At 43.4% G+C, this 20,768-nt stretch overlaps 1 protein-coding gene across 1 annotated transcript in view; it reads left to right on the top strand.

Moving 5' to 3' along the window:
* The first annotated feature begins 6,848 nt into the window (after window positions 1-6,848).
* The window catches only part of SLC35F1 (solute carrier family 35 member F1), a 423,236-nt gene continuing 409,316 nt past the window's right edge, over window positions 6,849-20,768 (top strand). The window contains exon 1 of the mRNA XM_015472798.3: window positions 6,849-7,670. Within this exon, the coding sequence (XP_015328284.2) occupies window positions 7,507-7,670 (164 nt within the window). The 5' untranslated portion in view covers window positions 6,849-7,506. The remainder of the gene's footprint in view (window positions 7,671-20,768) is intronic.

Genomic DNA, 20,768 nt, shown 5'->3' with positions numbered 1-20,768 from the left:
TAGCCACTAATTCCTATGTGCTGTCTCATTTACTTTACTCTTTACTGCAGACATAATTATTACATTTTTCACTGACAGAAGAATTCAGGTTCAGAAGTAGTTGTAAGGTCACAGTAAAGAGAACAACAATAACACTCATGAAATTCCAAGAATTTTAGGAATTGTGAGCCATGAAGACCAAATATATAAAAAATGTATTTCTTATAAATCACAATATCACAGCCATTCACTGAATTCGTGAAGGTATTTCAGGAGAAAGATATGGAATTCAGTTTAGTATTTTGGGTTCGAGATGTTTGTGGGATAAAAAAGTAAAGATAGTAGGCAGTAATCTATAGTAGTCAGAAGCTCTGGAGAAGGACTTTATTCTGAAAAATCATGTCAAAATGATTTGAAAGTCATTTCCTATAGATGATAATTGAAGCCATAAAAACATATGAGACTGCCTAAGGAGAGGTTGTGGAGCAACCAGTTACCAAATTATTTTAAGATATATGGCTATCATTGTGTGGGGGATGGCTTATAACTCAGAAAGCTTGTGATTTTGTAAGTAACCTCAAGGAAGAAGTCTAGAGACTGAGACTTGAGGAATTCTGACATTTGATGGCTGGGTATGGGAGAATGAGTTTATAGAAGAGACTAGAAAGGAGCTACTAGGCTAGAATTAAACCAGGAACATGTGTGTAATGATGGGATTCACTGGGAAGTCTAATTTTATACATAAAGAATTAGTATCATAAAAGGCTAAGGTGAGGACTAAAACCTGTGCTGAGTTTTACAACATGGAAATCATTGATAATCTCAGTGAAAGTTTTTATGTGAAGTTACTGGACAGAAGCCAGACTGATTAAGGAGTGAAGGAAAAGTGAGAAAGCTGGGGTAATGAATCAATGAGTTCAACAGTTTGGCTTTGAGGGGATGATGAGAAATGGGAGGGTGATGAGGAATCTAGAGAAGGTAACTTTTTTAAGATTGAAGAGGCTTAAGTATGTTTGAATATCTGCAGGACAAGGAAGATGTCACACATAGGAGGGAGAAGAGACGATTGATAGATAATGTAACTGAGAAGGAATGCTAGAATAATGTTTCTTCTCAGAGAATACACCAAAAAAGTTTGGTTGGGAAGTCAAAGAGTAAAATAGCTGGAGAAAGAGTGTCCGAGGTAAAGCTAGTGGCTTTTGTGTTTGATTTCCAAATGAACTTTAATCCTAGATATTTAGTCTTAACCAATCATGGTCATATCACTCTTTTTGCCTTAATAGTCTAGGACTGGTAGGTGGCCTAGTCATGGTCAATAACGTGTAGGAGAGATCTGCTTAAGGGTTTCTGGAAGACATGGCTCCTTTCTTTTCCGGATGTTGGTATATTTGGATCTGACACCCAGAAATGCAGTCTCTGGCAACACTGAAGGAACCAAGTTAAGGGCAGAAACAACTCACTGAGGCTGGTAGAGAAAGATGGATAGAATCTAGTTCTATGGTAATATCTTGGAGACGTTGTATTCACTGATTCTGGCTCCTGCCCAACTCTTGTATAATGAGAACATTGTACTATCCAATACATTTCCTGTTGTGGGAGCCAGTTTGAATCCAGGGTTTCAGCTACTAGCAGTTGGATATGTTCTAACAGGACGGTAGGACCAGTTGCTGTCAGGACAGCACTGATCTTGGAGTACTAGCTGGCTTCTGAGACTAGATAACACTCATATTTTGAGATCCCACAGACACCTGTGAGCTTTACACTGGTTCCACATAGAACACTGATGCTGTTTGTTGTTGTCTCTGAGCTGAATACACCCCAGTGCTGGGTGACAGAGACATTCTTTTAGGACTGAATCAATACACAAGTAACTGGTGCTCATAGAGTCTCATGACCTTGCAAAGTCAGCCCTAACTAAATTATCCTGGAGAAAAACTGATCTTTAGTAGGGTTTTGGGCCTCTGTAAAGTTTATTTCCAAGTAGAGAATATGGTAGGCTCCACTCTGAGTCACAAAATAAAAAACTGGAGTTAAATTCAAAATTAGGAGCTCACTTGGGTTTCTGAGTAAACAAAAATATCACAAATGGGCTTTTGTATTTATGGGGAAAAATAAGTAGAAATGGTTTAAAAATAAAAGAGAATTTATAGATAAAAGAAAAGTTTTTATTGAGTTGGAGGTAGGCTATTTGCCTTTTCACTATTTGACAACTTAATGTTGAAAAATATCTGATATGAGATAACTTATTTCCATTGACTTTAACAACTCACTCATGTTCATAACCTTAAAGGGTAAGGACAAATCTACTGTATCCAATTGAATGAATAAACTAAACCATGTTTAACTTCTGATTTGCCAAGTGAAAAAAAAAAATGTTTACCATCTTCTTACCTTCCCCACTTTGCTGACAAAGGATATTAACTAGAAAATGATGTCTCACCATTTACTAATATTCTATCATGTTACGTCAACCTTACAGACAAGAAACTGTTGAATTGTAGCTGAATTAATCTATTGGGAAATTGAAGGTTTATCAATGAGGAAAGGATAGATCTCTCTGGAGAATGGAAGCACAATTAGCAAATTAATGAATCTGCCTATAGATTTACTGTGACGATTATTTGTTAGCTTAACTAAGAAATTGTTGCCGCTCTTGGTAGAAACCCCTTCTTTCCCCTGATAGCTGCATTTGCTCAGGCAGGTGTGTTGACAACTCCAAGAATTCAGTGGAGGAAAAACAACGTCAGGGTTATACCTCTGCATTTCCCCCCACTTTTTTTTTTTTAGAAAAAAATGTTTATTTTTGTCAAATTTATATCTGCACATTGTTCATTTCCTTTTATCCTATTTTTAATTGAAGGGTAATTACACTGTTGTGTTGGTTTCTGCCACACATCAACATGGGTTAGTCATAGTACACATAGTTTCGAGATTCAATCCCACAAGGTTTGTTAAGCAAAAACCTTGGTTTTTTCCCTTTCACCATTTTTTCCCTTCACCAAAAGCAATCACTTTCCACTGTCCTAGTTGATTCTCTTATTGATTGATTTATCACTATGGAAGCTGTGGGTTTAGCTTTCTGTTTTCCTGTCCATAAATATACATATGCATCATTCCATCCTCTCATCAATCAGGTTTAGTTATAAATTTAACTAGATCAAGAGGCAGTGTTTGCACTGTTATGGCTTAGCAAACACTATTTGGAGTTTAGACAATTAATGAACTATGATTACATTTCACCTCCTGCCTGAACAACTCTTGGTTATCATTGGAGTTCTTAAGTACCATTTAAAAATTTTTATTTTTTACTTGCTGTTAAGATCTACCCATTCTTTTCCCTTTACCCTCTCCACAAATTTTCCACCAGTTTACTTTCTTCTCTCCTGCATGAATTCAATTATGTGAATGAAACTCTGAAGCTCTATCATTCGAGATACCATGTGTTTAGTAGCATGTGTTGAGTAGATTCAACCAGATTTAGGAGAGAAAGAGAAGAGTGACGTAACAGCACAAGGAAAGTAGGTGGGCACTGGGCATTTGCAGCAGCACAAGCAATTTCAGACAATTGTTGAACAATTTGGGGAGAATCATCGGTTACTTTTGGAGCACGACTTTGAAGTTTTTGTCTGATAAACACAAAAGTGTGGTCTATGCTAAACAGATGGGTCAAAATGCCTGGTGATTCTGAGGTCTGAATCACAGATGAAATTCTACTCTTTCTTACATGAGTGGAAGTGTCTTCAAAATCAGCAATGTTAGAGGTGTAGCTGAGAGTCAATTTGTGCTTCCTAAAGGAATTCAGCAGTGCTAGTATGTGGGCTTGCCTGGTGGCTCAGTGGTAAAGAATCTGCCTGCCAATATAAGACACGTGGGTTCAATTGCTAGGTCAGGAAGATTCCCTGGCGAAGGAAATAGCAATCCACTTCAGTATTTTTGCCTGGGAAAACCCATGGACAGAGGAGCCTGGGGGCTACAGTCTATGGGGTCACAAAAGAATCAGACACGACTTAGTGACTAAACAACAACAGAAGTGTGAGTGTCTTAAGTGAGGCTCAGAAGATGTAAGTGAAGAAGGGAATGAAAATTTTGCAATAGTGATGTGCCACTAACCACAACTGGCCAGAGAGGTAAACTGAGCAATCAAGTATGACCTGAAGAACTACATACATCCCCAGCCAACAGACCTCATTCCTCTTCTGTTTGTTTACAGCTCAGAGGATAGATTTTGAGGCCAAGGAGGCAGCAGGGAAAAGGGAAATAGGCCTTCCCACATCTTTTCTGTTTAATTCCATTTAGACACACCACGTGACCTTTGCGCTTTTGGTACCTGTTTCTGTCTCTCAAATGCAATTCAGCTCCTTTTTAAGAGATGCTTATGAAATGCAGAATTGGAGGATAAGAAGGGGAGCTCACGTTGTATCCCCTTTACCATAAAGAATAATAAAAACAAGGCTGGAGGCTTCTTTGGGGTCTTTATAGCGAGACTGAAATCCTACATCTCTCATCCTGCTCCCTCCCATCTTGGTTTTCTCCCTTTCAGACTCGCTGGAGATTTAGATCATTTGCATTCAGCGGTCTCTTGAGGGGAATGACCAGGCACAAACGCTGACATTAGAGTGCAGACACAGCACTGAGTTGTGATGGGCCAAAAATAGTCAAAGGGAAGCAAGCCAAATGTGAAGGAAGAGGGCACGAAAGCAACCAGTCATTCTAGGCAGACACCTGAAATGACCATAAATGTTGTTTTAATGCAGAGACTCCAGCCACGATTTGCTGCCTGTTTCAGCTGAAGTGCATTTCGTTCACATCTCCTACACTTGGTGGGTCTTCCAAGGCCAAACTCATTATGAACTATTAGAATCTTAATGCCCATGAGATTACAAACCCTGGTCCTATTTGTAACAATTCTTCAGAGTGTGCGAGGTGGAAAAAATCTGAGAATGAAAGGCTGTTGAGAAAGAATGTGACAGTGTGTTCATTTTAAAATGGGAAATGAGTTAATGAGTTAAATTTGTTAATGAGTTAATTTTGGTAGAAAAAGACCTTAGGGATATTTCAGGTGGGAACTGTAAGTTACATAAATTGAAATGTAGATTGGAGAGCTTTTTTAGATGACTGTTTCCTCAAATGTTCCATGGTTTTTAAAAAGGCCTCTCAATATTGTTAAAGGAATGGAAACTTACATTTTAACAAAAAAAAAAAAAAAAAAAGAATCTCATCTTTTTATCCTCTTCTCTTCCATTTCCCCTCTGTTAATCAGACAGTTAACTCCTTTAAAAAAAATTAACTTTTTAACTTTTAAACTATTTATTTTGTATTGGGGTATAACTGATTAGCAAACAATGCTATGATAGTTTCAGGTAAACAGCAAAGGGACTCAGCCATACATAAACATGTATCCATTCTCCCCCAAACTCCTTTCCCATCCAGGCTGTCACATAACATTGAGCAGAGTTCCACATGCTATACAGTGGGTCCTTGTTGGTTATCCATTTTAAATATAGCAGTGTGTACATGTTCATCCCAAACTCCCTAACTATCCCTTCCCCCCTACTCCTCCCAACCATAATCTCATTTTCAAAGTCTGTGAGTCTGTTGTGTACGTAGACATTTGTATCATTTTTTTTCATTCCACATATAAAGGATGTCATACAATATTTCGCCTTCTCTGTCTGACTTCACTCAGTATGGCACTCTAATTCATTACTTTCTTGAGTGTTGCTTTCTCCAGAACCCCTTTTCTGTGGCAAATCCTATCACCAATATTTTTTTTTTTTTTGCTGGTTTCCAGTGCATTTGGCAGTGGTGGTATCAGCATATGTCTCCATAGATATGAAAAGTGAGTGTTAGTTGCTCAGTCCTGTCCCACTCTGCAACCCCATAGACTGTAGCCTGCCAGGTTCCTCTCTCCATGGGATTCTCTAGGCAAGAATACCGGATTGGGTAGACATTCCCTTCTCCAGGGGATCTTCCTAACCCAAGGATCGAACCTGGGTCTATCTAGGGCCAATAATTCCAAATACTGCATGAAATGGAAAAAAAAAAATTAATGTGTGTCATTTTTTCACTGTAGAATCTCTATCCAGGGAATCTAGATAAAGTAAAATGTGAAAAATTTCTCTTTCTTAAGGAGTCCACTATTAACTGGGATTTGGATAAAGAGGTCTAAGAGATGCTTGGGACAGTGAATCAGTTTCCTTTGGAGGCAATATGGTATGCAGATGTAAGATTTCTGAGCCAGTACTCGGGTTCTCCCTTGGAGAGTGGCGATCCAAGGTAGAGCACCACAACCCACCACCAAAGAAGTTGTCAGGGTCCCCTGCTCGGTGGTTCCCCTCATTTAACTCTTACAGCTCCACGGGGAGAGAGACACAAAGTAGCCTCGTTGCCCGAAGGAGTCTGTGTCTCAGAATTCAAGTAAATGGCTTAGGGAGTCTCTGCTAATAAGCTTCAGAGGCACGAAGGGAACTCAAATCCGCCTACATTTCTCTCACGACGCTATGAAACCGAGACGCTGAGTTGGTCCGCTAGGCTTTTTTCCAGTTCCCAGAATGATCGTAAGACGTTGTTTCTCCTCCAGGCCCATTATGGTGACTGTAGGTGTATTGTTTAGGATATCCACTCGAGTTTGGGTTTGTAATCTGGGCGGCATGCTTCTCAGCATCCTGTCGCTGTCCCGGGAAGGTGGTGCTAGTTTCTGGGGCTTCTCGGCAGGAGCGGGGATTCCCCGCCAACTAAAGAGGAGGATATATTCTTAACCTCACAGGCCGGGAACCCGCTCCCCACCCTCCCTGCTCCTCCTCCCCTTCCCAGCCCAAACGAAATAATAATTAAAAAAAAAAACAACCCAACAATCGGCGCCTCGGGTGGTGCCTCGGGTGGACGGGGACCGGGAGCACAGGGGCATCCAGGCACCTCGGGAGCGCCCTCTGGCGAGAACAGAGCGCGCGTGCCCGGCCCGGCCCCTCTTCCCCGCCTCCGCTGCGCCCCCGCCCGGCTCTCCCGGTTCACTCGCAGTCTCTCACTCCGAGAGACACAGACGGCAGCTTTCCGAGCGAGCCAGGGAACCGGCTGAGGCGGCGCCAGCACCACTGTCGCCGCTCGCCCCGAGCCGACCTGGGCACCAGGAGAAAAGGCGAGGCCGGAGCCCCATCCTCTCTCTCCGCGGGGATCTCCTGAGCTGACCGGCCGCTCGGCGCCCCCGCGCGACACCCTCCACGGCCACTTCGCGGGGCGTGCCGCGACTTGGGGGACGCAGCTGGGGAAGCACCGGGGCGGGAGGCGGCGGCGGCGGCGGAGCGAGGGTGCGCGCCCTAGGACTGGAGAGGAGTGAGCCGCGGGCTGGGCGGCGGCGGCGGCGGCGGCCGTAGCCGCGGGGGCGTCCCCCGCCTCGCTGGTTGGCCGGCAGCACCGCCTCCCCGGGCCGCGGTCGCCCGGCCGGGTCCTCCGCGCGTTCCCGGGTCCGGAGCCGGCGCGCGATGCGCCGGGCCGCGTTCTGATCGCCGCCGCGCCGCCGCCTCCGCCGCGATGATCCCCCCCGAGCCGCAGCCGCACCAGCCGCCGCCGCCGGCCCCGCCGAACCATGTGGTGACCACCATCGAGAACCTGCCGGCCGAGGGCAGCGGCGGCGGAAGCCTGTCCGCCTCCTCCCGGGCCGGCGTGCGCCAGAGGATCCGCAAAGTGCTGAACAGGTGAGAGGCGGCGGGGGCGCCGGGCAGGGGACCCCCTCCGTCTCCCGGGCGGCCCCGAGGCCCTTTGGGACGGACGGAGTCGCGGCGGGGAGACGGGGGAGGGCGGACGACGACGCGCCCGGCGCTGGCAGCGAGGCCGCGCGGCAGCTTTGTCCCGGAGCGGGGAGCCGCGGAGCGCCCGGGCGCCGGCTGGTCCGAGGCGGGAGTTCGGGGAGAGGCGGGGTTGTGCCTGCCGGGTTGCGGTTGTCCGCGCTCACACCCTCGCACACGCGTGTCGCCTCAATTCTCTTTGCCACCCGGGCCCCAGCTTTGCGCTCCGGGGCAGAGAGAGGAGCCGGGGGTGGCCGGGAAGGCGCGGGGCTGCGGGGATGGCGTGGAAGTCGCCGGCCTCGCGTCCGCCGGGAGGTCTCGCACCCCCTCGCTGGGAGATGGGGTCACGGCGGCAGCAGCCCCCGTGGGCGGTCGAGGGGACCCACTTCTGCCGCCCAGTGCTCCAGTTGCTGCTCCGACTCTTCCTGGCCCGGAGCGGGGAAGGGGAGATTAGAGGCCTGGGTCAGACCCAGGCAAAGTGCACAAATGTTGCGGGAAAGGGGTGAGGAAGGAGGCTCCGAGTGTTGCAAAGCCAGAGGAAGCGAACGCTGGAGGCCGGCTCCAGTGCTGGAATCTGCGCAGTGGATGGAGCAAGGATGAGGCGTTCAGGATGAGAACCCGGGTTGATGTGAAATGGGGCCCCTCTGGCGCCCCTGAGTCGGCTGTGATGCGAAAGGGAGTTTTTCTATTAAAGTAACTTGACACGATTGAAGAACTGACCCTTAAAATTCAAATAGAGGACTGATTTTATATGTTTTTTATTTGGGTACCTGTGTGCCTTCCCATGCATCTGTTGGGAATAACTCAGAAGGTTGCTCTGTTCATACAGGTTTTTGTAGGGCGCTATTGTGGGTAGCTGAGAGTCCCACAAGGGATTCACCTCGAGTCCTTTGGGGCTGGAAGCGCTAGGGGGGAACACAAAATATGTACAGAAATAGAAACCTAAAAAGCTCCGTATTTTCCGAGTATCGTGTAATTTAGTTATATGAAATCCCAAACCATTCAAGAATCCCTTGTGAAGACTTAGGGATTAGCTTGTGGGCACTTCTGTGTGTTTCCATTTATTATCAAAGGAGAAGAAATTCACTCTGAAATGAGACAAGAGATGGTGATAGAAACTCAAGTCTTTACTTTCCTCTGATTGGTAGCTTAGGATAACACCTTCCAAAATACTGCATTTAAAAGATAATGAGCAGAATAAATCAAGAAGATGCTGGCTCAGTACATATTAGGCGGGCTTCCTAGTCTTTATGAATATCTGTGATTTTTTTTTGAATCATAAATGCCTTGGCATTGGATGTTTAAAATTTTATGCAGAATATGTTAATTATTAATTTCCCTCATCAAACTGGGGAAAAAACTTGGTGCTACAGTTCATTTATCTTTGCTTGATTATAAGTTATTATTGATTCTGTGCAGGTTATTTCATGGTATTTCATGAATCTTAGAGTCCAGAATAACAAGATCACTGAGGCAGGACCTGAGGGGACCTGGTGTGTCATCATTCCTCTGCCGCTGACTTGCCATGTGGCTTGGGGCAGAGCTGTTTATCTTGGTCCCTGGTTTCGTCACTTATAAAATGTGTTTTATACTTGTCTTACCTCTCTTATCATAGTTTTGAGAAATAGATGGGGTAATACAGAAGAAAAGACTTGGGAAAGTATAAAGCTTTACATGAATTCGTTGTTCAGCAGAATTCTGTTATCTAAGGGAGGGTGGTGGGAACATCGTAAGCAAGTGAATTGAAGTCATGGGACATTGTGGGGGAAATGTGTTTTATTAGCTTTCAGTGATCTATGACATGAGTTTTATAGAGGAGGAACTTAGACTGAAAGGTTGAGTCCATGACATTCCGTGGCTCGTACATCTGTGAATGGAACCCTAGGATTATAGCCTCTAGACTTCAACTGAAACATTTGGTTGTCTTTCAAAGTTTTGCAAAATTTTCCGTGTACTATTTGGCATTAAATAATGGTCTTTCCTTATCCTTAAAGGATAAGAAAATGTTTCTTTTGAGAAGGAGTGCCTTTGGTAAGGAGACTAAAAAAAAAAAAATCAGTATAGGTATAAAAATCTTGGTGGATTAATTTCATTAGCATGCTGATGGGCCTGATTTTTGCTCCATGGTTATGGCAACAGGAGACAGCACTAGTTGTAACTGCTGAATGGTTGAGCTCTAAATAAAAGAGCATGGAGTGGGGAGTGGAATTTTTGAGATTCTATGCCAGCACTTCAGTATGGCTCCCCTCTAGTTTGAATCCTCGAGGTGTGTTGGACGAATCCAGTAATGGCTTTAAGGCTGGCCCATAGGGTGCCATATCACAAGTATCCTTTCATTTTTCTATAAGCTAAAGATCACTTTCCCCTCCTTTTTCTTCTTCTTTTCCTCCTCTTCTTTCCTTAATATTTGTATTTCCTTCACTTGTCTTGCCCTATCAACTAATTGTCTTCTGGACTTTGTTTCCTTTCATCTAACCCTGGCCTGCAGTAGCTTAGCTGCTAGCAGAAAGTGAGGTTGCAAATCTGGAAGCTTGGAGCCAATATGAAAAATATCCCTCTAACTTCTGGCATGGAGATGTACTGCTGGCAGCGTTCTATTGCTGTGAGCTGGCCAGTTGAGTGTCTTCAGTGACTGAGAGGGGCATTGCACCCTGTTACTCTCTCTGAGCATCCCATTGGGCCAGAGAGGTGGTGCCGAGAGACTGAGGATGATGTTCTAGGATGAGGAAGGTCAAAGTGTGAGCATCGCAAGCCTGGTGAACTGGCTGCCACTGGTCACAGCCTGTAATAATAGCTACCTGCTAACCCAGAGGAGGAAATGCAAACACATATGTTACCTATATCCTGTCTACCTAGGGACAGGTAAAGAGAGAAGTACCAATTAATAATTAAAGGTACTTGCTCTCAAGAATCTTAGAAGGAAAATGCAGTGTTACCTTAATGCAATCTGCCTTGCATTGTCCTGCACCATTTTATCTTCACAGTGTAGCTCCAAATCCTTTTCCCCTTTCATTAAAGGCTCGTAGAGTTGGATTGTTACCTTTCTTTCTTTTTTTTTTTTTGGATTGTTACCTTTCATATATGACAAATGGGTGGCTTTACTGATTGACTGCTGTGCTGTGTTGTGCTTAATTGCTGAGTCATGTCTGACTCTTTGTGACCCCATGGACTGTAGCCCGCCAGGCTCCTCTGTCCATGGAATTCTCCAGGCAAGAATACTGGGGTGGGTTGCCATACCCTCCTCCAGGGGATTTCCCAAGCCAGGGATCAAACCCAGGTATCCCCCATTGCAGGCGGATTCTTTACCATCTGAGCCACCAGGGAAGCCCCCACTGGTTGACTACTCCCTGTGAAACATTAGAGTAGAATATAATAGTATCCATGATTTTGGTGAAAGAGGACGTGCTAGATAATTTTTTTAAACCAATTAATGGGATATGTCATGTGCTTCTCCTCTGTCCTAATAAAAATTGCTTCTGTCAGTGCAAAAAATACCAAATGATTTAGATGCTGATATAATTGTTACTTCTTTAATTCCCAAAGACTTAGAATAATATCTTGGTTCAAAGAAGAAAAAAATTATGGCAAACTCCTCTTCACTTGTTTCCTGACTGTGGAATAACATTTATTACCCTGCTACAGGCAAGCAAGGTATGACAAAAAAGAAAGTACTTGAAGGGCAACAATTGATGACCCTCACACAGAAACTGTTGATACTAGTAGATTTCTTAGAAACATAAGAGTAGATACTGACCTATGTAGTATCTGAAGATTTTCTCCTCTAAAATTATTTCTTAATAAAATGTTTGTGAAAAATGAGTGATGGCTTGTTTTATGTTTTGCATGTGTGTGGTTTTATCTTTCCCCACTTGAATATTATTTTCAGATCTTAATAATAATCACCATGACTTTCCAGTTTTGACCCATTTTCTCTCCAATAAGAGATGAATTGGGTTGTCTCAAGGGGGTTCCTGCCTTTTTGAGTCTTGTGGTGGGGATGTTTAATCATTAGAATGGAATCATGAGTGTGACTCTGGGTTATCCATTCATCTGATTTAAAACTAACTTAACTGGTTTCTAAGTTACATTTTGATATATTTCATTAATTTTCAAATATGTGAAACTTTTCTGAATTATGAAGAGCATTAAAGGATACGTGCAAGAGTTGCTAGCAAGCCTACATAGAATTGACATCCACGTGGGGAGTTACCGTATGTGATGGAACAGTATGTATATATAGCTTTTCCGGGTTATTAAATAAAGTGGAGAGAACATGGTGAACCAACGGAGTGCCTGCCAAGAACAGGGTTATGCTTGTCCTGTTAAGTACAGTTGATGAAGACATCTATTATCTCTTAGGTGATCCTTATTTATCAAATGGTTTTTGTTAAAAAATTGATAGAGAGGTTCCTCCTCAAGCTGCAGAATGAAAGGGGAAGACCAACCAGTAATGAGGATAATTGATACAAAGTATTCCAAGTGGAACAGGATGGTGTGATTAAAAACAGACATTTCTGAGATCAGTAGTAAACACAAGATGTCTGAAGGACACATTTATTTTTAACTAAAGGACAATATTATAAAAATAAAGGATCAGTGTATTTTTTTTTTTGCACAGAGCTTGAAAAATGAATGTTCATATTAGAGGAATTTTGGTTTACCCTGGATGAAGACGGTGCATTTCCAAGGAAGTAATGTGGAAGGAAATGGACCTATCTTCATGTAATTTTTCTGTGACCTTTTACTCAAGATCTTTCAGTGTCACAGGAATATAATAAGAGATGTCCGTTTTTACTGTACACTGCTATAGATGTAGATGATATAGCAAATTGACTCGACTGCCCATATAGTTCTAAGTTACTTAATGCAAAAGCTTATTTGGCTTAATTGTGGCTTTATTTAATTAATGGCTTATTTAATTGCCATTTCTCATAAAAGCAGCATGCAGCATGCAGAAGTACTACCACCAAGTTTTAGTTTAGCTTTCTCATTCGAGTTCAGGCCAGTGAGCATTCACTGTACCTTGTTCAAGCACATTAATTCTTGATTATGTTTCTAAAAATGTATACTTAGGAAGTCAAACTCCAATAAACACCTGGAAAAATACCCCATACTATTTGGTGTATTTCTTGACTATGGCTTAAGCATCTATAAGTACACACTCATTTATGTCAAGGGCCAAAACCACTTGACATAAAATTGACCATCTTAACCACTTTTAAGTGTACAGTACAGCAGTCCTAGCTGATGGGTATTATTATGCAGCTGATCTCTAGAATTTTTTCTCCTTGCAAAACTGAAAATCTGCATCTGTTAAACAATAGCTCCTCTTTTCCCTTCCCCACTGACCCTGGCAACCGCCATTCTACTTTCTGTTTCTAAGAGTTTGGTTGTTTTATTGATAGATACCTCATATAAATGGAATCATGCAGTGTTTGTATTTTGTGACTGGCTTATTTTATTTAGCATAATGGTCTCAAGGTTCATCCACATTATCACAAGAGGCAGGATTTCCTAAGGCTAAATAATGTCTATGTATCTATCTCTATATTTGTCTATATCACACTTTTTAAATTCACTTGTTGAGGGACATTTAGGTTGCTTCTGTTCTTGGCTGTTGTGAATAAAGCTGCTGTGAAAATGAATGTGCAAATGTCTCCTCAAAATCCTTTTTGCAAGAACTTAGGCTATATACCCAGGAGTTGAATTGCTAAATTTCTGTTTTTATTTTCTTAACATTTTGAGAAACCTCCATACCATTTTGCATTTTCCAGTGTCTGCACATCCTGCCAACACTGTGTGTGTGTTTGTTTTTGATAGTGGCCATCCTAATGGGTGTGAAGTGATACCTCACTGTGTTTTGATTTTCCGTAATAATCACTGATGTTGAGCTTCTTTTCATGAACTTGTTGGCTATTTGTGTATCTTTGAAGAAATATCTGTTCAGGTTGTTGTTCAGTTGCCAAGTCATGTCCGACTCTTTGTGACCCCATGGACTGCCCCGCACCAGGCTTCCCTGTCCCTCACTATGTCCTAGAGTTTGCCCAAGTTCATGTCCATTGAATTGATGATGCCATCCAAGCATCTCATTCTTCATCACCCTCTTCTGTGTCTGCCTTCAGTCTTACTCAGCATCAAGGTCTTCTCCAATGAGTCAGCCGTTCGCATCAGGTGGACAAAATATTAGATCTTCACCTTCGGCATCAATCCTTCCAAAGAGTATTGGGGCTGATTTCTTTTAAGATTGACTAGTTTGAGCTCCTTGCTTTCCAAGGGACTCTCAAGGGTCTTCTCCAGCATCACAATTCAAAAGCATCAATTCTTTGACGCTCTGCCTTCTTCAGCTCTCACATCCACACATGACTACTGGACTATATGGACCTTTGTCAGCCAAGTGATATTTTTGCTTTTTAGCACACTGTCTGTGTTTGTCATAATGTCTATTCAAGTACTTTGCTCATTTTTAAATTGGATTTTGTTGTTGCTGTTGAGTTGTAGAACTTCTTTATATATTCTGGATATTAGTTAGTTCGTTAGTTCAGTCTCTCAGTCATGTCCGACTCTTTGCGACCCCATGAATCGCAGCACGCCAGGCCTCCCAACTCCTGGAGTTCACTCAAACCCACGTCCATCGAATTGGTGATGCCATCCAGCCATCTCATCCTCTGTCGTCCCCTTTTCCTCCTGCCCCCAATCCCTCCCAGCATCAGAGTCTTTTCCAGTCTCTTCTCCATCAACTCTTCGCATGAGGTGGCCAAAGTACTGGAGTTTTAGCGTTAGCGTCATTCATTAACCCATTATCAAATATATGATTTGCGAATATTTTCTTCCATTCCATTCATTGCCTTCTCACTCTGTTAATTATATGTACATTTATTTGTCCTTAATCACTTGCTGTGTGTTGAGGCATTTTCCGGGGGACACATACATAGCAAAACATTATTCTTAGCTTGAAGGACCTCAAAATCTAACTGGGAAACTTGGCATAGGTACTGCTGTTGAGAGTGAATGATTGTAATCTGTAATCTGAATTTTTATGTTTAATGCTTAATTGTATGCTTCCAAATGTCTAGATGCTAGAATCATAGAAATAAGTTGTCCTGTATGTGATCCATATTGAACTTACTCTGTTTTATACAGGTACTAGCTGAATGCACAAAAGTTGAGAAGAAATTTCCCAGGAAATGGCAAGCGAAACACTAAAATCAGTGTCTTAGAAAATGTTTTCTTTGAAAAATAACATGTCTCAATCAGTGGCCACATGAACGTGATTTAAATATACTATTACTAAAATTTTAAAAATACTGTTTTCTATTGTATTTAAATTTTGAACACTATCTCAGGAAAATTTACCTTTGTAACTGTGATGATTAAAAAGTACCTTACATACCATTTTGCAAGTTCTGATATTATGAACCATCAATTCCTGCCATTTTAAACAAATTAATTAAGGAAAATTAGTACAGCTGAAAATGCATTTAAAGGAGGTTAAAAGCCAAATCATGCTAATTATATTCAGATTTAAGAGTGGTAGGGCTCCAATTCCTAATAATTCCTGGCTTAGAGTTAGTATAAGGTTCTGATCCATTGTGTAAACAAATGCTTCATTGCATTCTCTTTTTTCTCATCCATCCATTCATTCATTTAATCAGTCAGTCATTTATTTAATGAGTCTCTATTAAATGCTTACTATATATTGAGTACTGCTGGATCACAGTGATGAACCAGACAGGTGTGGACTGAAGTGGACTCCTGAGTGCATTGCTCTAGTTTCTGTTATTACCCTTCCAATATTATCCATCAAGTGGACAATTCAAGTAAAGTAGAAATAAAGACAACATACATCTTTTCTAAAAATAATTAGATTTTTCAAGCTGATCTAACAGAGATTGTTTTTCAAAAGTCCCGTAATTTAGCTGTTTTTCCTGTAGGAAGACTACTCAAAAGGGAGACTGAACCCATAATAAAATTACTTGAAGTATACAAAGAGTCAGAGGCAGATCTTTCTTGATGAATACAATAAAATTTGTTTCACTTACGACTTAAAAGAGAAAAAAAAGACAGGAAAAAAAAAAAAAAAAGACAGGCCTTAATGTTCATCTACTTTCAAAGTGTTAGAAGGAAAAGGAGAAGAGACTTGGATCTCATCCTGCCATTTCAGGGCAAACCTATCCAGGTCATTGCCATTATAACACAAGAAAATAGAGTTTCCTAGAAATAATAACATTCTGACAGTGCATACACAGCTTTGAGGGAGCTTGGGCACATGTTCGTGCATTGTAAGGTAAGAGAAAGGTAAAATATGACAAAAACATGAGGATGAGTTGGAAGTACTAGATTGCTTTACTATAGAATTTGGTGTAATCTATGAGAGTGTTAATGAGCATGTAGATAGTGGCTCAAGTTCTTAAATTTTTACATTATAAAGCATACATTTTATATTATGAAATTTTACATGTTATTCTCAAAATCATCTTTTTTATAGATATGGAAACCAATCTTTATGGTCATGCAACTAAGTGCTTTTACAAGACTACAGAGAAAGGAGAGAGTAGGCTGGAGACAGTGCAGGAGGCTTCAGGCTTGACATTTGTCTTGGCATGGAAAGATGGTGTCTAAGGTTGGGGGGATATAACAAAATATCATAGACTGGGTAGTTTAAACACAGACGTTTATTTCTTACAGTTCTTGGAGGCTGAAATGTCTGAGATCAAAGTGCTGGCATATTGTGTGTCTGGTGAGGGCCTTCTTGACTTGCAGACAGCTGTCTTCTTGTATCCACATATGGTGGAGGGGGAGAGAGAGAGAAAAGGAGAGAGAGATCCTTTCTCTTATAAGGATGCTAATTTCATCATGGGGACTTCACCCTCGTGACCTCATCTAAATCTGATTACCTCCTGAAGGTTCCACCTCCAAATACCATCATACCAGGGAGTTGAGCTTTAACACCTAAATTTTGGGGGAACAGAAGGCAATGGCACCCCACTCCAGTACTCTTGCCTGGAAAATCCCATGGACGGGGGAGCCTGGTAGGCTGCAGTCCATGGGGTCGCTGGGAGTCGGACATGACTGAGTGACTTCACTTTCACTTTTCACTTTCATGCATTGGAGAGGGAAATGGCAACCCACTCCGGTGTTCTTGCCTAGAGAATCCCAGGGACGGGGGAGCCTGGTGGGCTGCTGTCTATGGGGTCACACAGAGTCGGACATGACTGAAGCGACTTAGGAGGACTTAGGAGGAGGAGGAAACATTTGATCATAGCAGATGGGTAAGATAGGAACTTGTGCAAGAAGGGAGTTGATAGAAAGGATGAACCAAATAGAGAGTAAAGAGGTTGGAGGAGGATTAAGTGTTCAGTTTGACAATATTATGTATAGGTAAAAAGGCAGTAAAGTAAGTCTAGAATTGTAGGATGGAGTCAGACAATGGAAATCTTTATACACTTCTATAGGAGTTAGCCTTCATTTTCTCGATTCTTGAATAGAGAAAGGACTTAATCCAATATGTGCCTGAATATGATATTCGCCTGAATATGATATTCTGGGTAAAATCTGTAGGATAGAGGGACAGGGGATGGGCTAGGGTTGGGGGATCAGTTAGGTGTCTACTGTAGCCATTTGGAGAAGTGGAGATAGCAGTCTAAATGGGATGGAGACAGAAGTGCTGTGATTTGAAGTGTGGACCAGGGTCACACTTCAGAGAGGAAAATTAGATCAGATTATTCTTGCGAAAGTACTCAACAGTGCCTGCAACATAGTGAGTGTTTAATACTTGTTTGTTGAAAGGTTATAAAGTTGCTACAAGGAAAGCATCTGCTCACTAGGGCAGAAGAGACCTAGTGTTACCCTGAACTAGAGAATCAGCGTGAGGGCCACAGCCAGCTACTCAGAGTGTGGTCTGTGGACCTGTGCTGATTCACAGACTATGTAACCAGACTGTGTAATCTGTGTAACCAAATGAGGACACAGATCAGGAGTATGCATTTTGAAATATCTATAGCAGCTTGATGATTACTTTTATGTCTTTTCTTCTAATATTAAAATACTGAGTCATGTATTTTCATTTTTTTATTTTTGCCATTTTATTTTTCTACCAGTCGATTTTTTGAACTGCACTTCCCAAAAGAATTGTCTTCAGTGAATTGAAAAAAGGAACCGATATTCTGTAGTAGGTCATTTGAGAAGCACTGGTTCCAGCCCAGTTTCCAAGAGGGAGCAACATCGAGTCTGGATTCTGGAAGTACGTCTGATCGTGGGGCAGGATAGCATCTTAGGGTGATGCTTGTCATGGCCCTGGAAATCTGTGTATCCCAGTTGGTGAGGAGGAGGCAGCAGGTTGGGTCTGAGAATAGTTGCATCAAGTATCAAGGACTCCACCCAATCACCTAAAAGGGACCCCCTGGAATGGGGAAACTATTTAAAGATGAGAAGGGGTACAGCGCAGCACCCCAATTCTGTGAAATAGGCTACAAGTGGACAGTGCTACTTTTCAGGGACTCTGAAGTTAAAGAGAGCAGGTTCTAGGTCTGAGTGTCAGAAAGGAGGGTCAGGGTTACACGGGGCCTCAGCAGGAGTGACAGGACCACTGGTGTGGCTCTGCTGCAGGCTCCGAGGGGCACAGAGTAGGAACAGAGAGAACCTCGGGGGCCAGACAAGCACAGCGTCAGCTGGTGGTGCCAATGGAAGTCTGGATGGCATGGTTTGGGGAGGGATTGTGAGGTGGAGGTTTCTAAACAGAACTTTTGAGGAGCTCTGCTCTGACTAGGAGCCGAGTAAATGAAGAGTCTATTCATAGCAGACATCATGCAAAAGGTCTGTGTGCTGATGATATGATACAGTGGAGAGGGAAACATGGAGGAAGGAGGGGGATGGAGGAAGGAGGAAGGCTTGGGAGGACTGAGATGGTAGGAGCCAAGGTGCGGGGCAGGGGTAGGCTTGGAGAAGCCAGGACACTCCGTGGTCCAAGAGAGGAGAGGGAGAGCATGGGTGTCAGTGAAGATATTTGGGTGGATTTGGTGGTGAGAATAAAAGCTGATTCCTGTCTTGTGGCTTTTCTTTGTTGTTGTTTTAATTAATTAGTTTATTTTTATTTGAAGGATAATTGGTTGTCAATGCTGGTTTGATTTCTGCCATCCATCAGCATGAATTAGCCATAGGTGTACCTATGTCTCCTCCCTCTTGAACCTCCCTTCCACCTCCCATCCTTTCCCAGCCCTCTAGGTTGTTACAGCGCCCCAGTTTGGGTTTCCTGAGTCATACAGCAAATTTCCATGGGCTCTCTATGGAGGCTTTTCTTTTTCTGTGAACTCCAAGCTCACCGTATCAATTCAGACTGAAGGTGCTGGATGGTGAGGAAGGGTATAGGGCGTTTGTACAGAGGCAAGTGGGAAGCAGTCATTTCGGAGAGTCAGAAAGGAGACATAGAAGAGACGCAGAGTAGGATCTAAGGCTTTATGTGCGTATTTAACATCTGTGGTGGGGAAGGGGTGAGGAGTGTGATGGATGGGAAGAACCTATTGATGTTTAGAGTGTGTCTTGGAAAGGGTTAACTCGGAAACAAACACAGGTACCTCCGGAGGAACCATCACTCTGAGAGGCGCGATCAGACAGCAGGACAGATGCCTGGGCCCTGGTGACATGCAGCTATGAAGAAGTCAGGGTATTAGTGCAGGGCATATTTAGGGGAGCTGGGGAAGATTGGGGGCTCGTTTATATTTGGGAGTGGGGTGTGAGAGAGAGAGAAGAGGGGGTTAAACATCCCTTGGAGATTTTGTGGGCCCCTGGAGTGATGACATCCCCTTCAGAATGTGAAATGTCAGATGTTCTGTCCCAGGGAACTGACCTTCGTGTTTTTTTTTTTTTTTTTTTCCGGTGGAGGGGGGGTGGCCTCAAAATTCTCATTTGTAAACTGGTTAAAGTCATCCCAGCCCTCCATTTCCCATTGCATTTGGGGAAGTTTTAAATGAAATAACATCTGGGAGAGGGCTGGGAAAGCTGCCAAGCGCTATGCATCTGTTATCTTGGTCACAAAATTGGATGGGGAACCTGGCTTCTCGTGGCCTCACGTGGTCCCAGCCTGGGATGAATGCTGATGGGCGCCCTCCCGCACGTGGAGGACTTGGAGATACAGGCGCTGCTGGCTCCGGAGTTTTTCCTCCCGAGCCTGGTCGAGAGTCTGAAGTAGAACCTGCCCATCCATGAATGAGGCAAAATCTGTTTACTTCAATGTATTCCTTTTTTTTGAAAGCTAGATAGATTTAAAACACTTTTGGCTTTATTTTAAGAAAAGTTCTTCTAGGGGAAGACTGACTTGGCAGAAGGCATCTGTCCTGACATCTGATCGCGCCTCTCAGAGTGGTGGTTCCTTCGGAGGTACCTGTGTTTGTTAAGGAGAGTCTTGACAGGCTTCAGGAAAGGGTTAGTGCCTCTTGAACCAGGGAGATTTCACAATGAGCGTGCGCCTAAAAGGCTCCATAGAGCTCGGCAGTGGGACGGACAGAGCGGCTCAGAGGGAAGGGACAGAGCAGCTTTAATGTGCTAATGAGGGGAAGCCCAGATGCCCGCAGATCAGAGGAGCTCTTTGTGACACGCGGATGGCTGGAGGCTCTGTCCTTATATGGATCCTGCCGCAGGCAGGAGAAACACTGCCCTCACACAGGGGCCCTTTCCTCCAGAGATAGCCTTCCACGCGGCTCCCAAGGGACTGGGTGCTGAGGGGCTGCGGAAGGTCCCAGGGTGAGGTGAGGGATTGAAAGCAGGGAGGCTGGGGGTGGGGGACGCGTAAGTGGGGAGGGTGGAGGATGGGAAGAGGGAGCACTGTCTTGAAGGGTGTGTGGAGTCAGAAAATGAGGAAAGACCTTTGTGTTAGTCGCTCAGCCATGTCTGACTCTTTGCAACCCAATGGACTGTAACCTGCCAAGCTCCTCTGTCTGTGGGGATTCTCCAGGCAAGAATACTGGAGTGGGTTGCCATTCCCTTCTCCAGAGGATCTTGCTGACCTAGAGATCG

The sequence above is a fragment of the Bos taurus genome, chromosome 9, assembly GCF_002263795.3.
Source record: "Bos taurus isolate L1 Dominette 01449 registration number 42190680 breed Hereford chromosome 9, ARS-UCD2.0, whole genome shotgun sequence".
Classification (NCBI taxonomy): domain Eukaryota; kingdom Metazoa; phylum Chordata; class Mammalia; order Artiodactyla; family Bovidae; genus Bos; species Bos taurus.
This window is presented reverse-complemented; position numbering and strand designations above follow the sequence as displayed.